Genomic DNA, 17,849 nt, shown 5'->3' on the forward strand with positions numbered 1-17,849 from the left:
CCCGGGATTAGAACCCACATCGTCTGACTCCCAAGCCCGTGCTCTTTCCATTAAGCCACACTGCTTCTCCACTAGCACTTTAAAACATATGAGTGATGAACAAAAAAAGCTTTCTTGCTATGTAAGCACTAAGCCCTGTGCACATTGACTTCTTCCTTTCAGTAGACCATTTGGGAATCTACCTACCCTTCCTTCTTTCGTAACCTCCCTAAGGGTAGGTATTGGGTTTACTAAGTCTGTTATACTCTCCCAAGTACAACACCGTGTTAATCTTAATACCATGTTCTGTACCCAGGAGGTGCTCAATAAATACCACTGATTGATTTAGAAAAGCAGCATGGCCTAATGGAAAGGGCATGGGCCTGGGAGTCAGAAGGCCTGGGTTCTCATCCCAACTCTCCCACTTGTCTGCTACGTGACCTTGGGCAAGTGACTTAACTTACCTGCCCCTCAGTTACCTTATCTGTAAATGGGGATTAAGTCTGCGAGCCCCACATGGGGCATGGACTGTGTCCAACCTGATGATCTTGTATCTACTCCAGTGCTTAGTACAGTGCCTGGCATATAGTAAGTGCTTAACAAATAGCATTTAAAAAAACAACCCCCCAAAAAAGCCACTTTGGGGAGGGTTCTGAGGTGAGTTTGTAAGAAAGAAGGTTAAATAGTGTGAGAAAATAACTGGTTTTCCTAGACCTACATCCAAAAGGACCAAAGAGGGCTCATTAGAATTTTATGTTTGTATTTTTGCCAAGCTAGCAGTTATTCTTCTCGCCACGAGGCACTAACTTCAACTTTCTTGTTGCAGGTATGATTTTTAATGAGCATGATCAGGAGGTGAGAGACTTGGGCTATCAGAAGCATGCCTTCAATGTGCTTATCAGTAACCGCTTGGGCAGCCATAGAGATGTGCCAGATACCAGGGATGCAGAGTATGTGCCTCATGGCATTGCCATTTTCTCTGTTCATATGATGTTGTGCTTTCAGTGCCCATTTTCAGTGGATTTCAAAATCTGGCAGCCATCCATCTTGTGTTCAGTTATTGGGTACTGTCAAAGTCAGATTTCCAGGGCCAGGATACTTGGAGGCAGATGGTGCCAGGTGGTTGGTTTGTTTTTTTTTTAAATTCTAGAACTTACGTAGGCTAGTATAAAATCACAGCTCAAATGGCTAACCAGAGAGGTGACAGGTGCACAAAATTGGACCATCTGTCTAGATCATATTATAAGAGAAAGCAGCAAGACTGGACAGATCCTCAGTCAGTCAAATCGATGATCTTGATTGAGTGCTTATTGTGTGTGGAGCACTGTACTAAGCCTTTGGGAGAGGACGATACAACAGAGTTGGTAGACACGTTTCCTGCCCAAAATGAGCTTACGCTTGAGATGCAGAAGTGGGTTAAATGACAAATTCCTTTCCTCGACTGTGTGTTCATCTCCAGCCTGGAGTAGTGGACTTTAGAATCCAGCCTGCAATTAAACAAATTAACGGAGGAACCTCAAACCAGCATGTCACGCAGCCATTTGCCACTTAGAATAATTGCTAAGGGACCAGAAGTGACAAGATTAGAGTAAGAACTGCTCATTTTTTTCTCATGAGCTAGGAGGTGGAGGATAATATGGCCATCTGAGTGAAAAATGTTGCCTGTGAAGAGGGAGTACTGCCACTCTGGTGACTCCCCCCCAAAGCCCTGCTTGTTTGTGAGAGGATTTTACCCATTTGAGGCAAATGTAATTCATGGTCCACTGTTAAAGTTTTCTCTTCATCACAAAGTTGAGGCAGCATGGTCTTGCGGAAAGAGCCTGGGTCTGGAAGTAGGAAGCCCGGGTTCTAGTCCCAGCCCTGCCAATGGTCCTACTGTGTGACCTTGGCCAAATCACTTAACTTTCCTGTGCCTCAGTTTTCTCATCAGTAAAATAAGAAATTTGTTCCTCTTCCCTCTTAGACTATGCACTCGGTGTGGGTTGGGGACTCTCTCAACTGATGATCGCCTCTCCACTCCAGCACTTAGCATGGCGCTTGGCACAAGAAAAAGTGCTTAAGAGGTTCAATTTTTCCAGTTTTTAGTGTGGTTTAATGTAAGTGTGGGAAAGGGGAGACTGTGGCCCATCTGTATCCAGGTAAGGATTAGGTGAGAATGAGCCCAAAAGTAGATGATACTTCAGTCTAGCAGGGGGTGGGAGAGGAAGCGAGCGAAGGAAAACAGGTTTTCAGAGGGGAGAGCAAGGCAGAGAAATGCAGTAAAGCCAACACTCTTCCCTGCATCAGATGCCATGCAAGAGAATAGTTAGGGGAGAGAAGGGTGAGCTAATTTGAAGAGGATTAATACTTGGACCTGTTGATGCGAATTCGATTCTGAAACATCTGGTGAGTTAGTGATGCCTAAGCTTCTATTTTAATCTGGGTCTTCTTTTTTTGTTGATGTCTGCAGATGTAAAGAAAAGTCCTATCCACCTCACCTCCCAGCCGCCAGTGTGGTCATTTGTTTCTACAATGAAGCCTTCTCTGCTCTGTTGCGGACGATCCACAGCGTGCTGGATCGCACGCCGGCTCATCTTCTTCATGAAATCATTCTGGTTGACGACAACAGTGAATTGGGTGAGGAGCTGCGATGGGAATCCCAGATCTAACTAGGCCTGCATGGATAGAACCCGAGCCTGGGAGTCGGAAGGACCTGGTTCTAATTCCGGCTCCACCATTTGTCTGCTGGGTGACCTTGGGCAAGTCCCTTAACTTCTCTGGACCTCAGTTCCCTCATCTTTAAAATAGGGATTAAGAGTTTGAGCCCTATGTGGGATAAGGACTCCGCTCAACCTGATAAGTTTGTAACTACCCCAGAGCTTAGAACAGTGCTTCGCATAGAGTAAGTACTTAACAAATATCATCATTATTATTATTACTTTGACTTGCCCAAGGTCACAGAGCAGGGCCAGTGGCAGTGCTGGGACTAGAACCTGGGTCTCCTGACTTCCAGACCTGGGCTCTCTTTCCTCAGTAATAATAATGTTGGTATTCGTTAAGTGCTTACTATGTGCAGAGCACTGTTCTATGCGCTGGGGTAGATACAGGGTAATCAGGATGTCCCACGTGAGGCTCACAGTCTTAATCCCCATTTTACAGATGAGGTAACTGAGGCACAGAGAAGTTAAGTGATTTGCCGACAGTCACACAGCTGACAAGTGGCAGAGCGGGGATTGAAACCCATGACCTCTGACTACCAAGCCCATGCTCTTTCCACTTAGCCATGTTGCTTCTCTGACCGGAAGCTCGTTGTGGGCAGGGAATGCGTCTGTCTATTGTTATATTGTCCTCTCCCAAGCACTTAGTACAGTGCTCTGCATAAATACGATTGAATGATTGACTGACCAACCTGGCTGTCTCTATCTTTGTGATGAAGAGAAAACTTTAACAGTGGACCGTGAATTGCATTTGCCTCTTATGGGTAAAATTTAGCAATTTAACAAACCCCACTCCACAGACCTCACTCTGCCTCATCTTCAAAACAAACCGTTCTGGAAACACGTCTCTTCCAGGAGGTTTCTCCCCTCTTAAATTCCTTATATCCCCAAATTTATCCCCCAGGCCCTCCACACCAACCTGGGCACTGAAGGACTCACCCCCTTCTCATAGCACGTAGGTACTTATGGATGTAGCTTATCGCTTTAAGTACTAAATCCAAAACCTATTCCTTTTTCTTTCTTGCTCTTATCTGGAATTTACTTTCATGTCTGTCTCCCTACTGAACTGCACACTCCTTGAGGACAAGGATCTTGTGTAATCCTTTTGTACTTTTTCAAGCATTAGTAGTGTCCTGAGCCCACTGAAGGTGCTCAGGAAATATTAATTGCCATGGTATTTGGCTGTGTAAAATTCCGGTCCTTGGCTTTTCTGCTTCCTTCAAAGACTAGCAACCATTCTGTGCATTAATTGACCAGTCAAAATGTCGGTGACTAGTTAGCTTTGCCCTGGGTCCGTATTCTCTTTGTGGCCAGTTGCAGTTGGGGTACTCTTCCAAGCGCTTAGTACAGTGCTTTGCACACAGTAAGCACTCAGTAAATACAACTGAATGAATGAGTGCAGGGTAGGTTAGAATTTCACTTCTCTATACCTGAGTTCCCTCATCTGTAAAATGGGGATCGAGACTGTGAGCCCCATGTGGGGCAGGGACTGTGTGCAACCTGATTACCTATAGTGTTTGGCACATAGTAAGTGCTTAACAAACACCATAATTATTCTTACTCTGTACCCCAGCGCTTAACATAGTGCTTGGTTCATAGTAAGCACTTAACAAATACCACAATTATTATTGTTATCCAAGCTTCTCTAACCAATGTAGCAAACCCCACTCTACCATCTTCATGCCCTTTTCTCCAAGGCCCCATACTGTACTCAAATTTAGTAGTTCTCTTCTCACAGTTATTAGAATTTCCTGGGCATCTATAGTATATAGAGACGCTAATTTCAAGGCATGCTCCAGAGGCAGCCAGAAGAAAAAGGACAGAGGCTTATTGGAGGCTAACCCTGAAACATGACAAACCACTAATTAGCACTTGGAACTTGTGGACTGAGACCCCTCCTCTTGGCATCCAATCTGCCTGTCAGCTCTTTAGTCTGTCGTTTGAGGACCAAGTCATTGTGCAGCAAAGGAGAAAATGTGCTCGGTAAAAGGTGGCTTTAAGTGCCACCAAATGCCCGTGATATCCAGGCTTCACATGCACAGGCTGCGCTTTGGCCTCTACAGCCATCTCAGAACATGCTGGAAGGGACGGGGCTGAGGCTTGTCTGATATGTTTCTGTCACTGTGTAAAGGGCACTGGTCTAGTTGCTTGGTTCCTGCCCTAAAAGTAGGAAACATGTATTGGGCCCTCATTTTCCTTCTTATTATTATACTATTTGTTAAGCGCTTACGGTGTGTCAAACAGTGTGAGGAGCAGTAAGGCTGGTGGATAGAGCACAGGCCAGGGAGTCAAAAGGATCTGGGTTCTAACCCCAGCTACACAGGTGACTTTGAACAAGTCACTTCACTTCGCTGGGCCTCAGTTACCTCATCTGGAAAATGGGGATTAAGACTGTGGGCCCCATGTGGACCTGGACTTTGTCCAAACTGATGAGCTTGTATTTCCCCAGGGCTTAGTACAGTGCCTGGCACATAGCAAGCACTTAACAAAATCCACAATGACCTCACAATCTATAGGGGGAGACTAACATTAAAATGTACTACAGATAGGGGAAATGGGAAAGTGTAAGGACATGTACATAAGTGCTGTGGGGCTGGAGAGAGTATCAAAGTGTGAAGAGGTACACAGCCAGGTGCATAGGCAGCATGCAGGGGAGAGGACAGATAGGGGAACTGAGGCCTCAGTTAAGGAAGGCCTCTTGGAGGAGAGGTGATTTTCGGAGGGCTTTGAAAGTGGGGAAAGTGGAGGAACTGTCAGATATGAAAGGGGAGGGAGATCTAGACCAGACAGAGGACGTGAGCCAAGGGTTGGCAGCGGCACAGATGAGATCGAGGTACAGAGAGTAGATTGGTGTGAGAGTGAAGTTTGCAGATTGGGGTTGTAGTAGGAGATCAGCAAGGTCAGCTAAGAGAGAGAGAACTGATTGAGTGCCTTAAAGCTGATGGTGAGGAGTTTCTGTTTGTCACGGAAGTGGATGGTCAACTCTTGGAGGTTTTTGAGGAATGGGAAGATATGGACTGAATTTTTTCTCCAAAAAAATGATCCTGGCAGCAGGGTGCATAATGGACTAGAATGGGGAGAGGCAGGAAGGTCGGCGAGGAGGCTGATGTGGTCATCAAGATGTAATATCAGTGCTTGCATCGTCATTGTGGTAGCAGTGTGGATGGAGAGGAAAGGGTGGATTCTAGAGATGTTGTGTGGATAAAACCGACAGGATTTCATGACAGATTGAATGTCCACTCTGCCCTTTTTTCAAAAGGACAAGGAGTACTGGTTCAAAGTGCAACAAAGGACTTTAGCTAAGCATTAGAAACTCTTTGGACATTTAAGTTACTTAAAAACTAAAATAGTTTACCACGGTGATTGTGAAATCTCCCTCAGAGATTTTAAAGAATCCTCAAAAGGGCTATTGAGAGGACTGACTTAGACTATTGGAGCGCTTCTATATCTGACAGGCATCTGAACTATTTTTTGAATCCTTTTTTCCATGATCTTATTCTCTCAGTCTCAAGATTGTTATTCCAAACAGTATGATTTCTCCAAAATCTCTCCACTAAACAACATTCAAAATTATGGTTCCTGCAGGCATAGTGCATCAAATGCATTCTTAGCACTTTCTTGTGAACCCTTTGGAAATTCCAGGACTGTCAGAGAATGTTTTTTCTTTAACACTTTTCTTCATCTAAATACACCCAGATGCCCCCAAAACTTGAGCATAATTAATTTTGCAGGCTCCTTCCAATGTACTGAGAGGAGACTTTTCCTGGCTAAAATCTGCCTATTAACTGAACTGAGACCCAAAAAACTCCAAGCTGAAGTTTTTGACTAAATGTAGTGGAGTGAAGTAGTTCCTTTCTTTCTGTTTTTTTTTAAAAGGTATTTGTTAAGCACTTACTCTGTGCCAGACACTGTACTAAGTGCTGGGACAGATACAAGCTAATCAGGTTGGACACAGTCCGTGTCCCACGTGAGGTGCACAGTCTTTATCCCTATTTTACAGATGAGGTAACAGCCACAGAGAAGTGAAGTGACAGGTCCGCAGTCACGCAGCAGACATGTAACCCAGGTCCTCTGATTTCCAGGCCTGGGCTCTTTCCACTAGGCCAAGGATATGTGACTGTAGGTGCCACTGCTTGTTGGGAAAGTTGGGAGTTGGAGACCTGGGATCAGTTAAGAGAAGCAGTATGGCATAGTGGATAGAGCACAGGCCAGGGAGTCAAATGATTATGGGTTCTAATCCCAGCTCCGCCACCTGTCTGCTGAGTGACCTTGGGCAAGTCACTTCACTTTTCTGTGTCTCACCACATCTGTAAATATGGGGATTGAGACTGTGACCCCCACATGAGATAGGGACTATGTCCAACCCTGTTTGTATCCACTCCAGCGCTTAATACAGTTCCTGTCATAGAGTAAATACTTAACAAATGAAATCACTATTATATAATAGTATTATTAATAATAATAATGGTATTTATTGAGCATTTACTGTATGCAGAGCAGTCTACTAAGTGCTTGGGAGAGTCCAGTACAACAGAGTTGGTAAACATGTTTCCTGCCCACAACAAGATGGAGAGTTCATCTTGCAAATCTTGGGATGCTTTGTTTGAGGGTTATAGGAAGAGGTTCAGAATGTCGAGGTTTCACCTGGGATGAAAAATAGATCCAGATTAGCCCTAGAGAGTAAAGCTCGGAGTAAGAAGCAGGGAGGTAGCAGAGGACCTGGCTTACTCTCCTGCACCATCTGGGAATGGCTCAAACCAGAAAAGCTGTGGACTGGCATTTCAACAAAGAAAGAGCAGATGACAATTTAGCCAGCATAAACAACAGTTTAGTGACATTTTCTCTGCTCTGAAACCGTTTACACTTTGCAGGCCTTTTCATTCTTTTTCATCACTTCATCAATCAAGGGTATGTGTTGAGTGCTTACTGTGTGCAGAGTATTTTAAGCTTGTTGTGGGCATGTGTCTGCAAATTCTGTTGGATTGTACTTTCCCAAGCACTTAGTACAGTGCTCTGCACATAGTAAGCGCTCAGTACATACAACTGATGAGTACAGTATAACAGAGTTGGTAGAAACATTCCCTGCCCACAAGGAATTTACAGTCTAGAGGGGGATACTTCATATATGAATACTGTTGTTCCGAGCGTGGGGGAAAAAGAATGCTTTATCCCTCTGCCTCATTGATTGTTCATCTGTAAGAGGTGACAGGCCAAGTTACAAAGTGGCCGGGCATCTCTTTGTCCTTCAAGAAAATGAGTTATACTTTCCTTGTGGTGATATCAGAGAACGGAACAACATGCCCAGAAGGAACGACAGCTGTTTCCGGTGTCGGAATGGAACGCTCATGGTACATGTCATTCGCTCCTCCTTTTAACGTACCTCTCCCACACCTGCTTCAGAGTTACAAACCAGGTTTGCCGGAAGAATCCTGGGAGGAGACCGGTGGGCAGTTGTCCTGTTCTGTGTTCCGCCACTCTCGCCCCTTCTAGGTTTGTCTCGGGAGAACCATTTGGGGTTGGTTTTCCTGTACTGTACTGTGGCATGCAGCCAGGGCCAAAGACCGTCGTGATGTCGTCAGGGTAGTTCAGTGGCTGAATCTCATAAGTGAGTAATTATCGCTCTTTTACCGCCAGATGATTTGAAAAGCGGGTTGGATGAGTATATCCGACTTCACCTGCCGAGAAACATCCAAGTGATAAGAAATGAAAAGCGAGAAGGGCTGATCCGGGGAAGAATGATCGGAGCAGCTCAAGCTACAGGTAAGGCTAAAGTCACCACCCATGGGACTGAGACACGAACGACCTGGGGCCCTCTCTAGAAGGGAAGAGAATAATAACAATTGGAGTATTTGTTAAGCACTTACTATGTGCTGGGCACCGTACTAAGCACTGGGGTAGATACAAGCAAATCGGGTTGGTCACAGTCTGTCCCGTGTGGCGCTCGCAGTCTCAATCCTAATTTCACAGAGGAGGTAACTGAGCCCCAGAGAAATGAAGTGACTTGCCAAGGGTCACCCAGCAGACAAGTGGCAGAGCTGGGATTAGAATTTATGACCCTCTGAATCCCAGACCAGAGCTCTATCCACTATGCAGCGCTGCTTCTATTTCCAGGCAGTAAGGTGAGATGCTCCCCAATTTTGCCTGATTCCAAACCTATTCCGGTACAGAGAGCAAATGATGAGAAATTGAATTCAGGAGTCCCTGTGTATTCGAGTTGTGCTGGGAGCCCTGGTCCCTTCTGTTCAGAGGAGTTGGTGGGAAACCCAAGGAAACCCAGACCCAGGTGGCCTTGAGTCCGGCCTGCTTTTCTGCAGAGCACAGTAGCATTGCTGAGTTCGGGTTTTTTTTTATGGTATTTGTTAAGCAGTTACTGTGTGTCAAACATTGTCTAAGCACTGGGGCTCAGTGTAAGTAGGAGGAAGAGTTATGCTTTGACACCACAGTCCTCCAAATAGCATTGCTGCTCTTCATATTCATTTCACTGCACATGCTAATTTAAAGGAACAGAAGGCGCCCATCTAAAATATGGATTAACTACTTAATTACATTCTATTTAATGCCAGTTGTTAGGACGTGTGCAGGCTCTGATCAAACTTTTCTCCTGTGTGTTAGATGGTAAATCTTGGGCTGATTTGGCTTTGAGTCTGATTACCCATATTCTGCAGAAAGTTTTGTTTTTTCTTTCTATCCTGAATTTTGTTTAGTGTTTTTGGGTTTCTTGAGTACTGTGACATCAGTCATCTCATTTTATCCTCACAACATCCTGGGTCACCCCACTGTATGGATGAGCAAGCTGAGGCCCTGAGAGATTGCAACTTGCCTAAGGTCACCCAGCAGGCCAGTGGCAGAGATGGCACTAGATCCTGGGTCCCCTGACTCCCAGACCCTTGCTCTTTCCTCTAAATCACCCTGCCCCACTGTCTTAAATCGGAGCGGCTTTGAAATGTGAACAGGAAGCAGTGATAGTGTTGTTTTCACTCGTTCCTTCCATATGCCAGCTCTTCTCCACTGTGTCCTAGACTCGAGAGAGCCAAATCCGGGTTCTTCCAAAGGCAGATGACCAATCAGCTATTTATTTTGATGAGGTTTATTTATTTAACTGTCTTTACCCTTTGCAGCCTGTGGAAAATGAATAGGTTTGTGGTCTAGGGAGGGACAGAGTTACAGTGGAGGCTAAGACCTTGTGGGGAAAATAAAGCATGAAAAATATCAATGAGAAATTAGGCAGTGAAAGGAGTGTTTTTGATATCTGAACTGTACTGCGGTCATAATTTATAAGTATCTATTCCATCTATTGAAGTTGGGGCTGCTCAAAGGTTTTATGGTCATCGGCTGGAAATCAAAAAACAGCAGTGATTAGCAATTTGGGTTTCTTGTACTTTTGTTTTCCTATCCATAATTTGACCCCGGCCTGCTGGTTAGTAAATCTGTGACTGTCAGAGATTGGATCTGTGTGGTTAGAGGAGCACATACTTCCCTCTACAGAGAATTCAGGAGACACTTTTCTGCTTTCCGTAACTACATTTTGAGGAATTGAATGAATGTGATCAAATTCCCATATCCTTTGGATGGATATGAGCTGTATAGAGCCCAGAAGGGACTTTAGCTGTTTTTGTAATAGTCCTGTGTAAAGCTCAATTCAACCAGTGACATTCTGGAATGAAACTTTGTTGTGCTCCAGGAAGAAAGCAGCATGGCCTGATGGTTAGAGCCCAGGCCTGGGAGTTAGAAGCACCTGGATTCTAATCCTGGTTCTGCCATTTGTATGCTGTGTGACTTCGGGCAAGTCACTTCACTTCTCTGAGCCTCAGTTACCTTATCTGTAGAATGGGGATTAAGACTGTGAGCCCATTTGGGATATGGACTGTGTCCAACCTGATTACCTTGTATCAGCACTTAGTGCCTGGCACATAGTAAGCGCATAACAGATATTTCATATATATATTAAAATATGCATTATATAATATAATAATAACATATATATTCACATTAGATTATATAGAGATTTATATTATTTTTGCATTCTATTAAGAGGATTTACAAACAGCCTAGCATTCCACCAATGCTTGGGTGTCACTTGATTATTTCTCACCTGAGGTACTTCTGGTGTCATTAGGCTGGGCACCTGGACTGTAGTGCAGCTGGTGCTTGACTGGATGCTGGTGGATTTTTGCATCAATTTGGATACATTGGATACTATCCTTACAACCCTTCCTCGCGGAGTACATTTGTGTGACAGTTGGACTTTTCCGAGAGGTGGTTTTTCTCGCTGCAGATGTGCCTTTTTCGACTGATAATTCTATATAAGAATAATTCTTCATTAGAATGCCCAAGTTGTGAAGGAGTTTCAGGTTTATTCCTTCTCATTTTCATCTGGAGCTGTAAATAAATGTTGCCTCGGTGTCCCTATCCTGGCAGTGTCATCAGAGCATCACATTCAGTGTATGTAGAAGCAGCTTGGCTTTGTGGATATAGAGCCGGGCCTGGGAGTCAGACCTGGGTTCTAATCTCAGCTCTGCCACTTTCTTTCTCTGTAACCATGGACAAGTCACTTCACTTCATTGGGCCTCTGTTCCCTCATCTGAAAAATGGGGATGAAGACTGTGAGCCCTTATGTGGGGCATGGACAGTGTCCAACCTGATTATCTTGTATCTCCTCAGTGCTTAGTACAGTGCTGGCACACAGTGAGCACTCAAACAAGTACCATTAAAAAAAAAAAGGTGTAACTCCAGTTGCAAAGTAGCACCATCTAAAGGTGACGCAACCATCTCAGTGCCGTGAGGCGGTAACTCGTCTCCTCTGGTTTCGCTTCCCCAGGAGAGGTGCTCGTGTTTCTGGACAGCCACTGCGAGGTGAACGCGATGTGGCTGCAGCCTCTGCTGGTGCCCATCCGAGAAGACCGGAGGACGGTGGTCTGCCCCGTGATCGACATCATCGGCGCCGACACTCTCGCCTACAGCTCGTCCCCCATTGTCCGGGGCGGTTTCAACTGGGGTCTGCACTTCAAGTGGGATCTGGTCCCCTTGTCTGAGCTAGGGGGTCCCGGCAGAGCCACGGCACCCATCAAGTAAGTGCTTCGTTGGTTCTGTTCTTTTTCCCTACCGTGAGCGGAAGCTTTCGCTCTGGGCCTGCAGGTCTGGGGAAGAATGACATATTTTACAGGTTGCTTCCTCACTTTCTTCCATTTCAGGGCAGGATTGAGGATTTGGGGTTTTTTCCCCTATCCTGAAAGAAAATCTGGGGAGCTTTCTCCTGAGGGGTTTGGTAACAGTGAGTCAACTCTGTTGTAGCGTACACTCTCAGGCTTTTAGTACAGTACTCTGCACACAGTAAGCGCTCAATAAATACCGTTGATTAACAGACATCTAACAGGTTATTGCTGTCTGGGGGTAGCATACAAAATGCATGTTTGCGTATGTGCCAAAACATGCTTGTGTGTGTGTGCTCATCCCACCCTATCTAACAGATGCCAATTGGAAAAATTGGAACTTCATCTGTGATGCTTGTTAGATGAATTCACCAGTGAATAATGTCTCTGCATGATAAAACTGAGGAAGAAATGGATAGCTTTTCCAAAGTCTCCTGTATGGTAGTCTGGGAATTTTTGACACTCAGGAGTAGTGGATTTTCCTAGAGTGAAAATCCATTTCAAATCTAAACTTTCTTCTAAAGATGTATGCTTGTGTACCCTCAGGAGAAAGCTTTTTGTTTTTTTTTCCTTAGGAGAGCTTGAAATGGAGGTTTGAACTAGCTGGGCTTCTTCCCGGAATTTTATGAGTAAAACAAATGGAGCCAGATTGTCATTGCACTCAAGCTGACCAAGGCCCATGTCCCCCGCCTCTCTCTTCATGCCACTAGCCTCCATATAAGCCTCAGCTTCTCTCTACGTCATAAGGCGGCAGGGTAGAAATCCTTTCCTCTGATTCCTCTGGAGAGGAGAAGAAAATCTCTCAGAAGTCACAGAGCCGATTTCATTTGAGCCAGGAATAAAACCTTGTCTTATAAATGTATCTTTCTGTATTCATTAGCCGAGTTAAGAGACCATAGCTTTAGGCAGATTTCTGAAGACATGGTGTGCTGATTCTTAATTGCATAGGGATATTCCGCTGTCCCCTGGATGGTGGTCTCAGTTGGTTCCATGAAAACAAAGGATTAAGCAAAAGTCTGCCACCGCCCAATATAGTTTCCCTTTGGAAATAAAGTGCCCTAAAGCCTTACCAAGATCCAAAACAACAGAAACATAATAGTCAACAATAAAAACAAGGAACATGATCAAATAGCAGTGTAAATATGGATCAATCACAAAAGGTTTTAAAATTAGATTATTTTGTATTGGAACGCAAATCCCATTCTCTTGAAGTTTTTGGTTTCGTGGTGGTCTGCGAGTCTCTCTTCCTTTGGCAGCCTCCCTACCTGCAGTACTCATTCCTTAATTAGGTGTGCAAAAAGTCATGCAGGTTTCTGACAGTCTCGCTCCCATCTGCATTCTCACGGGCCACAAGATACAAGATCGCTCAGCAAGCCGACCTTTAGTTTCAGAGTCATTTGCATCTGATGAATGTCGGTGCCATCTCAATAATCAATGGTATTTATTGAGCACTTACTATATGCAGAGCACTGTACTAAGCTCTTGGGAGAGTACATTAGAACAGAGTTGGTAGGCATGTTCTCTGCCCACAATGAGGTTACAGTCTAGTCTCGTGGCCAGGCCCCGTAGATTGACAGCTGCCTGGAATCCAGACTGCTAAAAATGAGTGCTAAATTAGCAGAAAGTTTTTTTCCTTTTTTAAGCTCCCTAAAAATGGAACATCAGCCGTTCCCGCTTATAAAGCTTTAATAGGATGATTAGCAGTATCCTCTCTTGAACTCGCTTATGAAACCCAATTGTGTTTGCTGTTGGAAATCTTGACATCTTCTCAATATGATTTTCCTCCCCCAAATAGCTTTTAGAAGCTTCTTTTGAAGGGAGAATTTTCTTTGGAAAGAGCAATGTTTTCCTACCTGGATAATTGGGAAGCCCAGAGAAATACATGTTCTTCTGGCCATAAAGAACCATAATCCGGAATGAGTGAAAATTGCCATTTAAATTGGTGGGGTTTAAAAGTTTCGGTGCCAATTCAGGACTCTAACTTTCCTAATCCAAAAAAAAAAGGGGGAAAATAATGATCTCTTTTGATGGTTACCCATCAATCAGTGGCATTTTTATCAAAGGTAATGTTAATCATTTTTAAGAGAAAATAAACAAGATACTTTTGTGGACTCAGTTCAACCTTGTATTTATTTTCACATTCTAGGTCACCTACAATGGCTGGAGGGTTGTTTGCTATGAACAGAGAATACTTCAGAGAACTCGGACAGTATGACAGTGGCATGGATATCTGGGGAGGAGAAAATTTGGAAATATCATTTCGGGTAATTTTGCTATCATACATCACTTCTGGCCTGATCGAAGGAGGGGAATCTAGCAGCTCTCAATCAATTGATGGTATTTACTGAGCGCTTCCTGTGTATGAAGCTCTGTGCTAAGCACTTGAGAGAGGACAATCGAGTGGGTGGACACAATCACTTACCTTCAAGGAGTTTACAGTCCAGCCGAACAGCTTAAGTTCACTGTACTTTCCATTCCACTGTCTTCTTCATTATCATTTTGAATTCTTGATCCGGGCTTATTTGTTGGGTAATAAGTGTCGTAGAAACCACAAGCACAGCACTCTGCAGTAGCTGATGAGGAGCAGCGTGGCTCAGTGGAAAGAGCACGGGCTTTGGAGTCAGAGATCATGGGTTCAAATCCCGGCTCGGCCATTTGTCAGCTGTGTGACTTTGGGCAAGTCACTTAACTTCTCGGTGCCTCAGTTACCTCATCTGTAAAATGGGGATTAAGACTGTGAGCCTCACGTGGGACAACCTGATTCCCTTATGTCTACCCCAGCGCTTAGAACAGTGCTCGGCACATAGTAAGCGCTTAACAAATACCAACATTATTATTATAAAAGCAGTTGAATAGTTACTATGAGCTGGGCAATGTCCTGACTGCTATGGTAGATCTAAGCTCATCAGGTTGGACACAGTTCCTGTCCCACAAGGACCTCACGGTCTTAACCCCCATTTTTCAGATGAGGGAACTGAGGCACAGAGATGTGCCCAGGGTCACACAGCAGATAAGTAGTGGGCGGGGAGGGAGCTGGAGTGGATCCGGGAGGCTTCACTGACCTTAGAAGATAGAGAGCAGAAGTTCCCAAGGTGAGGAAGTGTTCCGTCACTACTCCGTCTCCTTGTTGCTCTGGGGGAAAGAGGAAGCGGTTGATGTCTGAGGCGGAAGGCCCACGGCTCTGCCCCGGCCCAGTGGTGGTGAAGGTTGTTAGGTGTCGACCCATCCTCGTTGGGAAGGATGGCCTGCCTTCAGAGCTTCGTGTATAGCCATCTTGACTGCTCTTTTGATGGGCCGCCTCGAAGTCCTGTCAGCATCGCTTGCCTTGACTGTTTCTTCTTTCTCGGGGCCCAGATCTGGATGTGTGGGGGCCAGCTCTTCATCATCCCTTGTTCCAGAGTGGGCCACATTTTCCGGAAGAGGCGCCCCTACGGATCGCCGGGAGGCCAGGACACCATGGCCCACAACTCCCTGAGATTGGCACACGTCTGGATGGACGAGTACAAGGTGGGCAAAACTGCCGCTTCACAGGTGGGCCCGGCAGCGGCCCAAAGGTGGCTCGTGCGGCCCGTTTTGGCTGTAGCTTTTCTCTAGCTGCGCTTGTTTATTTGGGGGGTGTTCCTCCTCCTTCCCCGGCACCAACGGGTGGGGCACAAGGGTGGGTGGAGGGGGAGGAGAGGCATGCAGCCAAGTTTGGTGCCCTTTTTTTTTAAGCACTTACTATGTGCCAAGCACTGTTCTAAGCACTGGGGGTAGATACAAGCTAATCAGATTGGACACAGTCCATGCCCCACATGGGGCTCACAGTCTTAATCCTCATTTTACGGATGAGGGAACCGAGGCCTAGAGAAGTCACTTGGCTTGCCCAAGATCACAAGCAGACAAGTGACAGAGCCGGGACTGGAACCCAAGTCCTTCTGACTCCCAGGACCGTGCACTACCAACTAGACAACACTGCTTCTCCCTGTCTAGCAGTGCTACAAAATGTAACAGCGTCCAGGTGTTGGCCGTGAGATGGGGATCTGCCGGGGGTTGGTTCTTTGGGAAATTCTGGCAGTCATCTCGGCGACGGAGGAATGAGGACTGGTGCCCCCTCCACCCGAGGTTGAATCCTCCAGGGGTTCTAGTGCACACCGTTGGGCCACCCTGGCATAATTGGGGTGGGCTTATAAATTGACCGAAACCCATTTTGGCAGTTGAAACGCTGAGAAAATCAGAAAGCAAAACTTACTCTCTGAGTTTCTCTCTGGTCTCACTTGAATTTAAAACAAAATGAATTAAGGAGTATTGGGTTAAGCCCCGAAGATTCTGCCCTGTGGTCCAGTCAGTCAGTGGTAAATATTGAGCACTTATTGTGTGCAGAGCACAATACTGAGCGCTTGTGAGAGTACAGTACTAGACCCGATCCGTGCCTACAGTGAGTTTAGTCTTGAGTCCAGTTCCACCATCTCGCTGGGTCTTCCTCCACACTCAGTCTCATCCTCTGCAGAGTTGGAGCCACCTACGAGAGTCCTGTCACGTGGGGAGGGGGAACGGTCACCCACATTGGCTCTTGAGCTCCAATCAGGACTGTCCCTGAACTGGGCTTGGCCAGACTGGGCATCAGAAAAAACACAGGTGACGAGAGCTGACCGTAGGCCCTGTAGCCCTACCGTGGAGGCCAAGGTGACGGACACGAGCTCTTTCTACCATGGGACCTGGGCTCCACACAGGAGTTTAGGTATTTTAGAAGATAAAAGAAAGACTGGTGTTTCTTTGGACTCTGAGAACTGCAGGGAAATAGCATGGCCTAGTGGAAAGAGCCCGGGCCTGGGAGTCTATGGATCTGGGCCCTAATCCCACTCTGCCACTTGGCTGCTGTGGGACCTTGGGCAGGTCACTTCATTTCTCTGGGTCCCTCTGTAAATGGGGAATAAATCCTACTACCTCCTATTTAGACTTTGAACCCCTTGTGTGGGAAGCAATCCTGATCATCTATCTACCCCAGCTCTCAGTACAGTTTTCGATACATAGGAAACACTTAACAGGTACCGTGAAAAAAGCAAACCAACAAAAGGCCTGTGTACGCTGCAGTTAATGGTATATTCTATGGGCAGAGATAGGCCGTACTTATTGAGCTAGATACGCGATCACACTAAGGTGTTGGTGGATTTTTCAGGGGTGTTGCCAGGAGTGGAGATCCACCGTGCGCGTCTGGGCACCTGGTCCCCGGAGCCCTGAGCCACGCCACGACCACCAGGCGCGCCCCAATTCTCTCACTGCAGGAGCAGTACTTCGCCCTCAGGCCGGAACTGAGGCTCCGGAGCTACGGAAACATCAGCGAGCGGGTGACGTTACGGAAGAAGCTGGGCTGCAAGTCGTTCAAGTGGTACCTGGACACCGTCTACCCGGAGATGCAGATATCGGGGCCCAACGCCAGGCCGCAACCTCCGGCCTTCGTCAACCGCGGGCCCAAGCGGCCCAGGATCCTACAACGGGGACGGGTGAGCCGGGAAGAAGCGGTTGTCCCCTGGGGGCCGGGACCCCTGGGGCGAGGCCCAGGCAGAATAGAGACGGCCTCTCCCTCCCTTGCTCACGGGAGCCTCCTCGTTGCCTCTCCTGTGACCGGCATCCCCGAGGCCGGATTAAAGACGTCGGCGGGGCCCGCCCCTGGTAGGCCGAGTTCCGCGCCCTTTCTACCCGGGTGTCTGCTGCGCTGGGCCGCACCTCCACTCCCCTTCTATCCCTCCCGCCACCTGCCTGCTCACCCTCCACCTTTTCCCCTTACCTGCCCTCCTCGGAAACGGGGCGTCGGCGGGGCTGGCTGCCGGAGGGCTCGGAGAGCCAAAGTCCTCCGCGCCCGGCTGCGGTCCAGCCCGCCGTCCTGCCTGCACCGCCTCTTCCGGGCCCGGCCGGTCACGCGGGCACTGAGCACGCAGCACATGGGCTCCTTCCTCCAGGATCCGATCGTGACAGGAGAACTCTTTGCCCTCTGAGATCCGGCCCGGTGGGGCAGAGGGTCCAGGCGGTCTGGGGTCTGCCCTGC

General features: G+C 46.7%; 1 protein-coding gene across 2 annotated transcripts in view; it reads left to right on the forward strand.

Annotated features, from left to right (window-relative positions):
* GALNT11 (polypeptide N-acetylgalactosaminyltransferase 11) overlaps positions 1-17,849 on the forward strand; it is a 29,678-nt gene that overhangs the window by 10,439 nt on the left and 1,390 nt on the right. For both annotated transcript variants that reach the window (XM_029077328.2, XM_001513064.4), the window contains exons 3-9: positions 806-929; positions 2,429-2,595; positions 8,310-8,435; positions 11,494-11,743; positions 13,971-14,088; positions 15,179-15,331; positions 17,089-17,307. In XM_029077328.2, the coding sequence (XP_028933161.1) occupies positions 806-929; positions 2,429-2,595; positions 8,310-8,435; positions 11,494-11,743; positions 13,971-14,088; positions 15,179-15,331; positions 17,089-17,307 (1,157 nt within the window). The remainder of the gene's footprint in view (positions 1-805; positions 930-2,428; positions 2,596-8,309; positions 8,436-11,493; positions 11,744-13,970; positions 14,089-15,178; positions 15,332-17,088; positions 17,308-17,849) is intronic.

The sequence above is a fragment of the Ornithorhynchus anatinus genome, chromosome 13 (genome assembly GCF_004115215.2).
Source record: "Ornithorhynchus anatinus isolate Pmale09 chromosome 13, mOrnAna1.pri.v4, whole genome shotgun sequence".
Lineage (NCBI taxonomy): Eukaryota > Metazoa > Chordata > Mammalia > Monotremata > Ornithorhynchidae > Ornithorhynchus > Ornithorhynchus anatinus.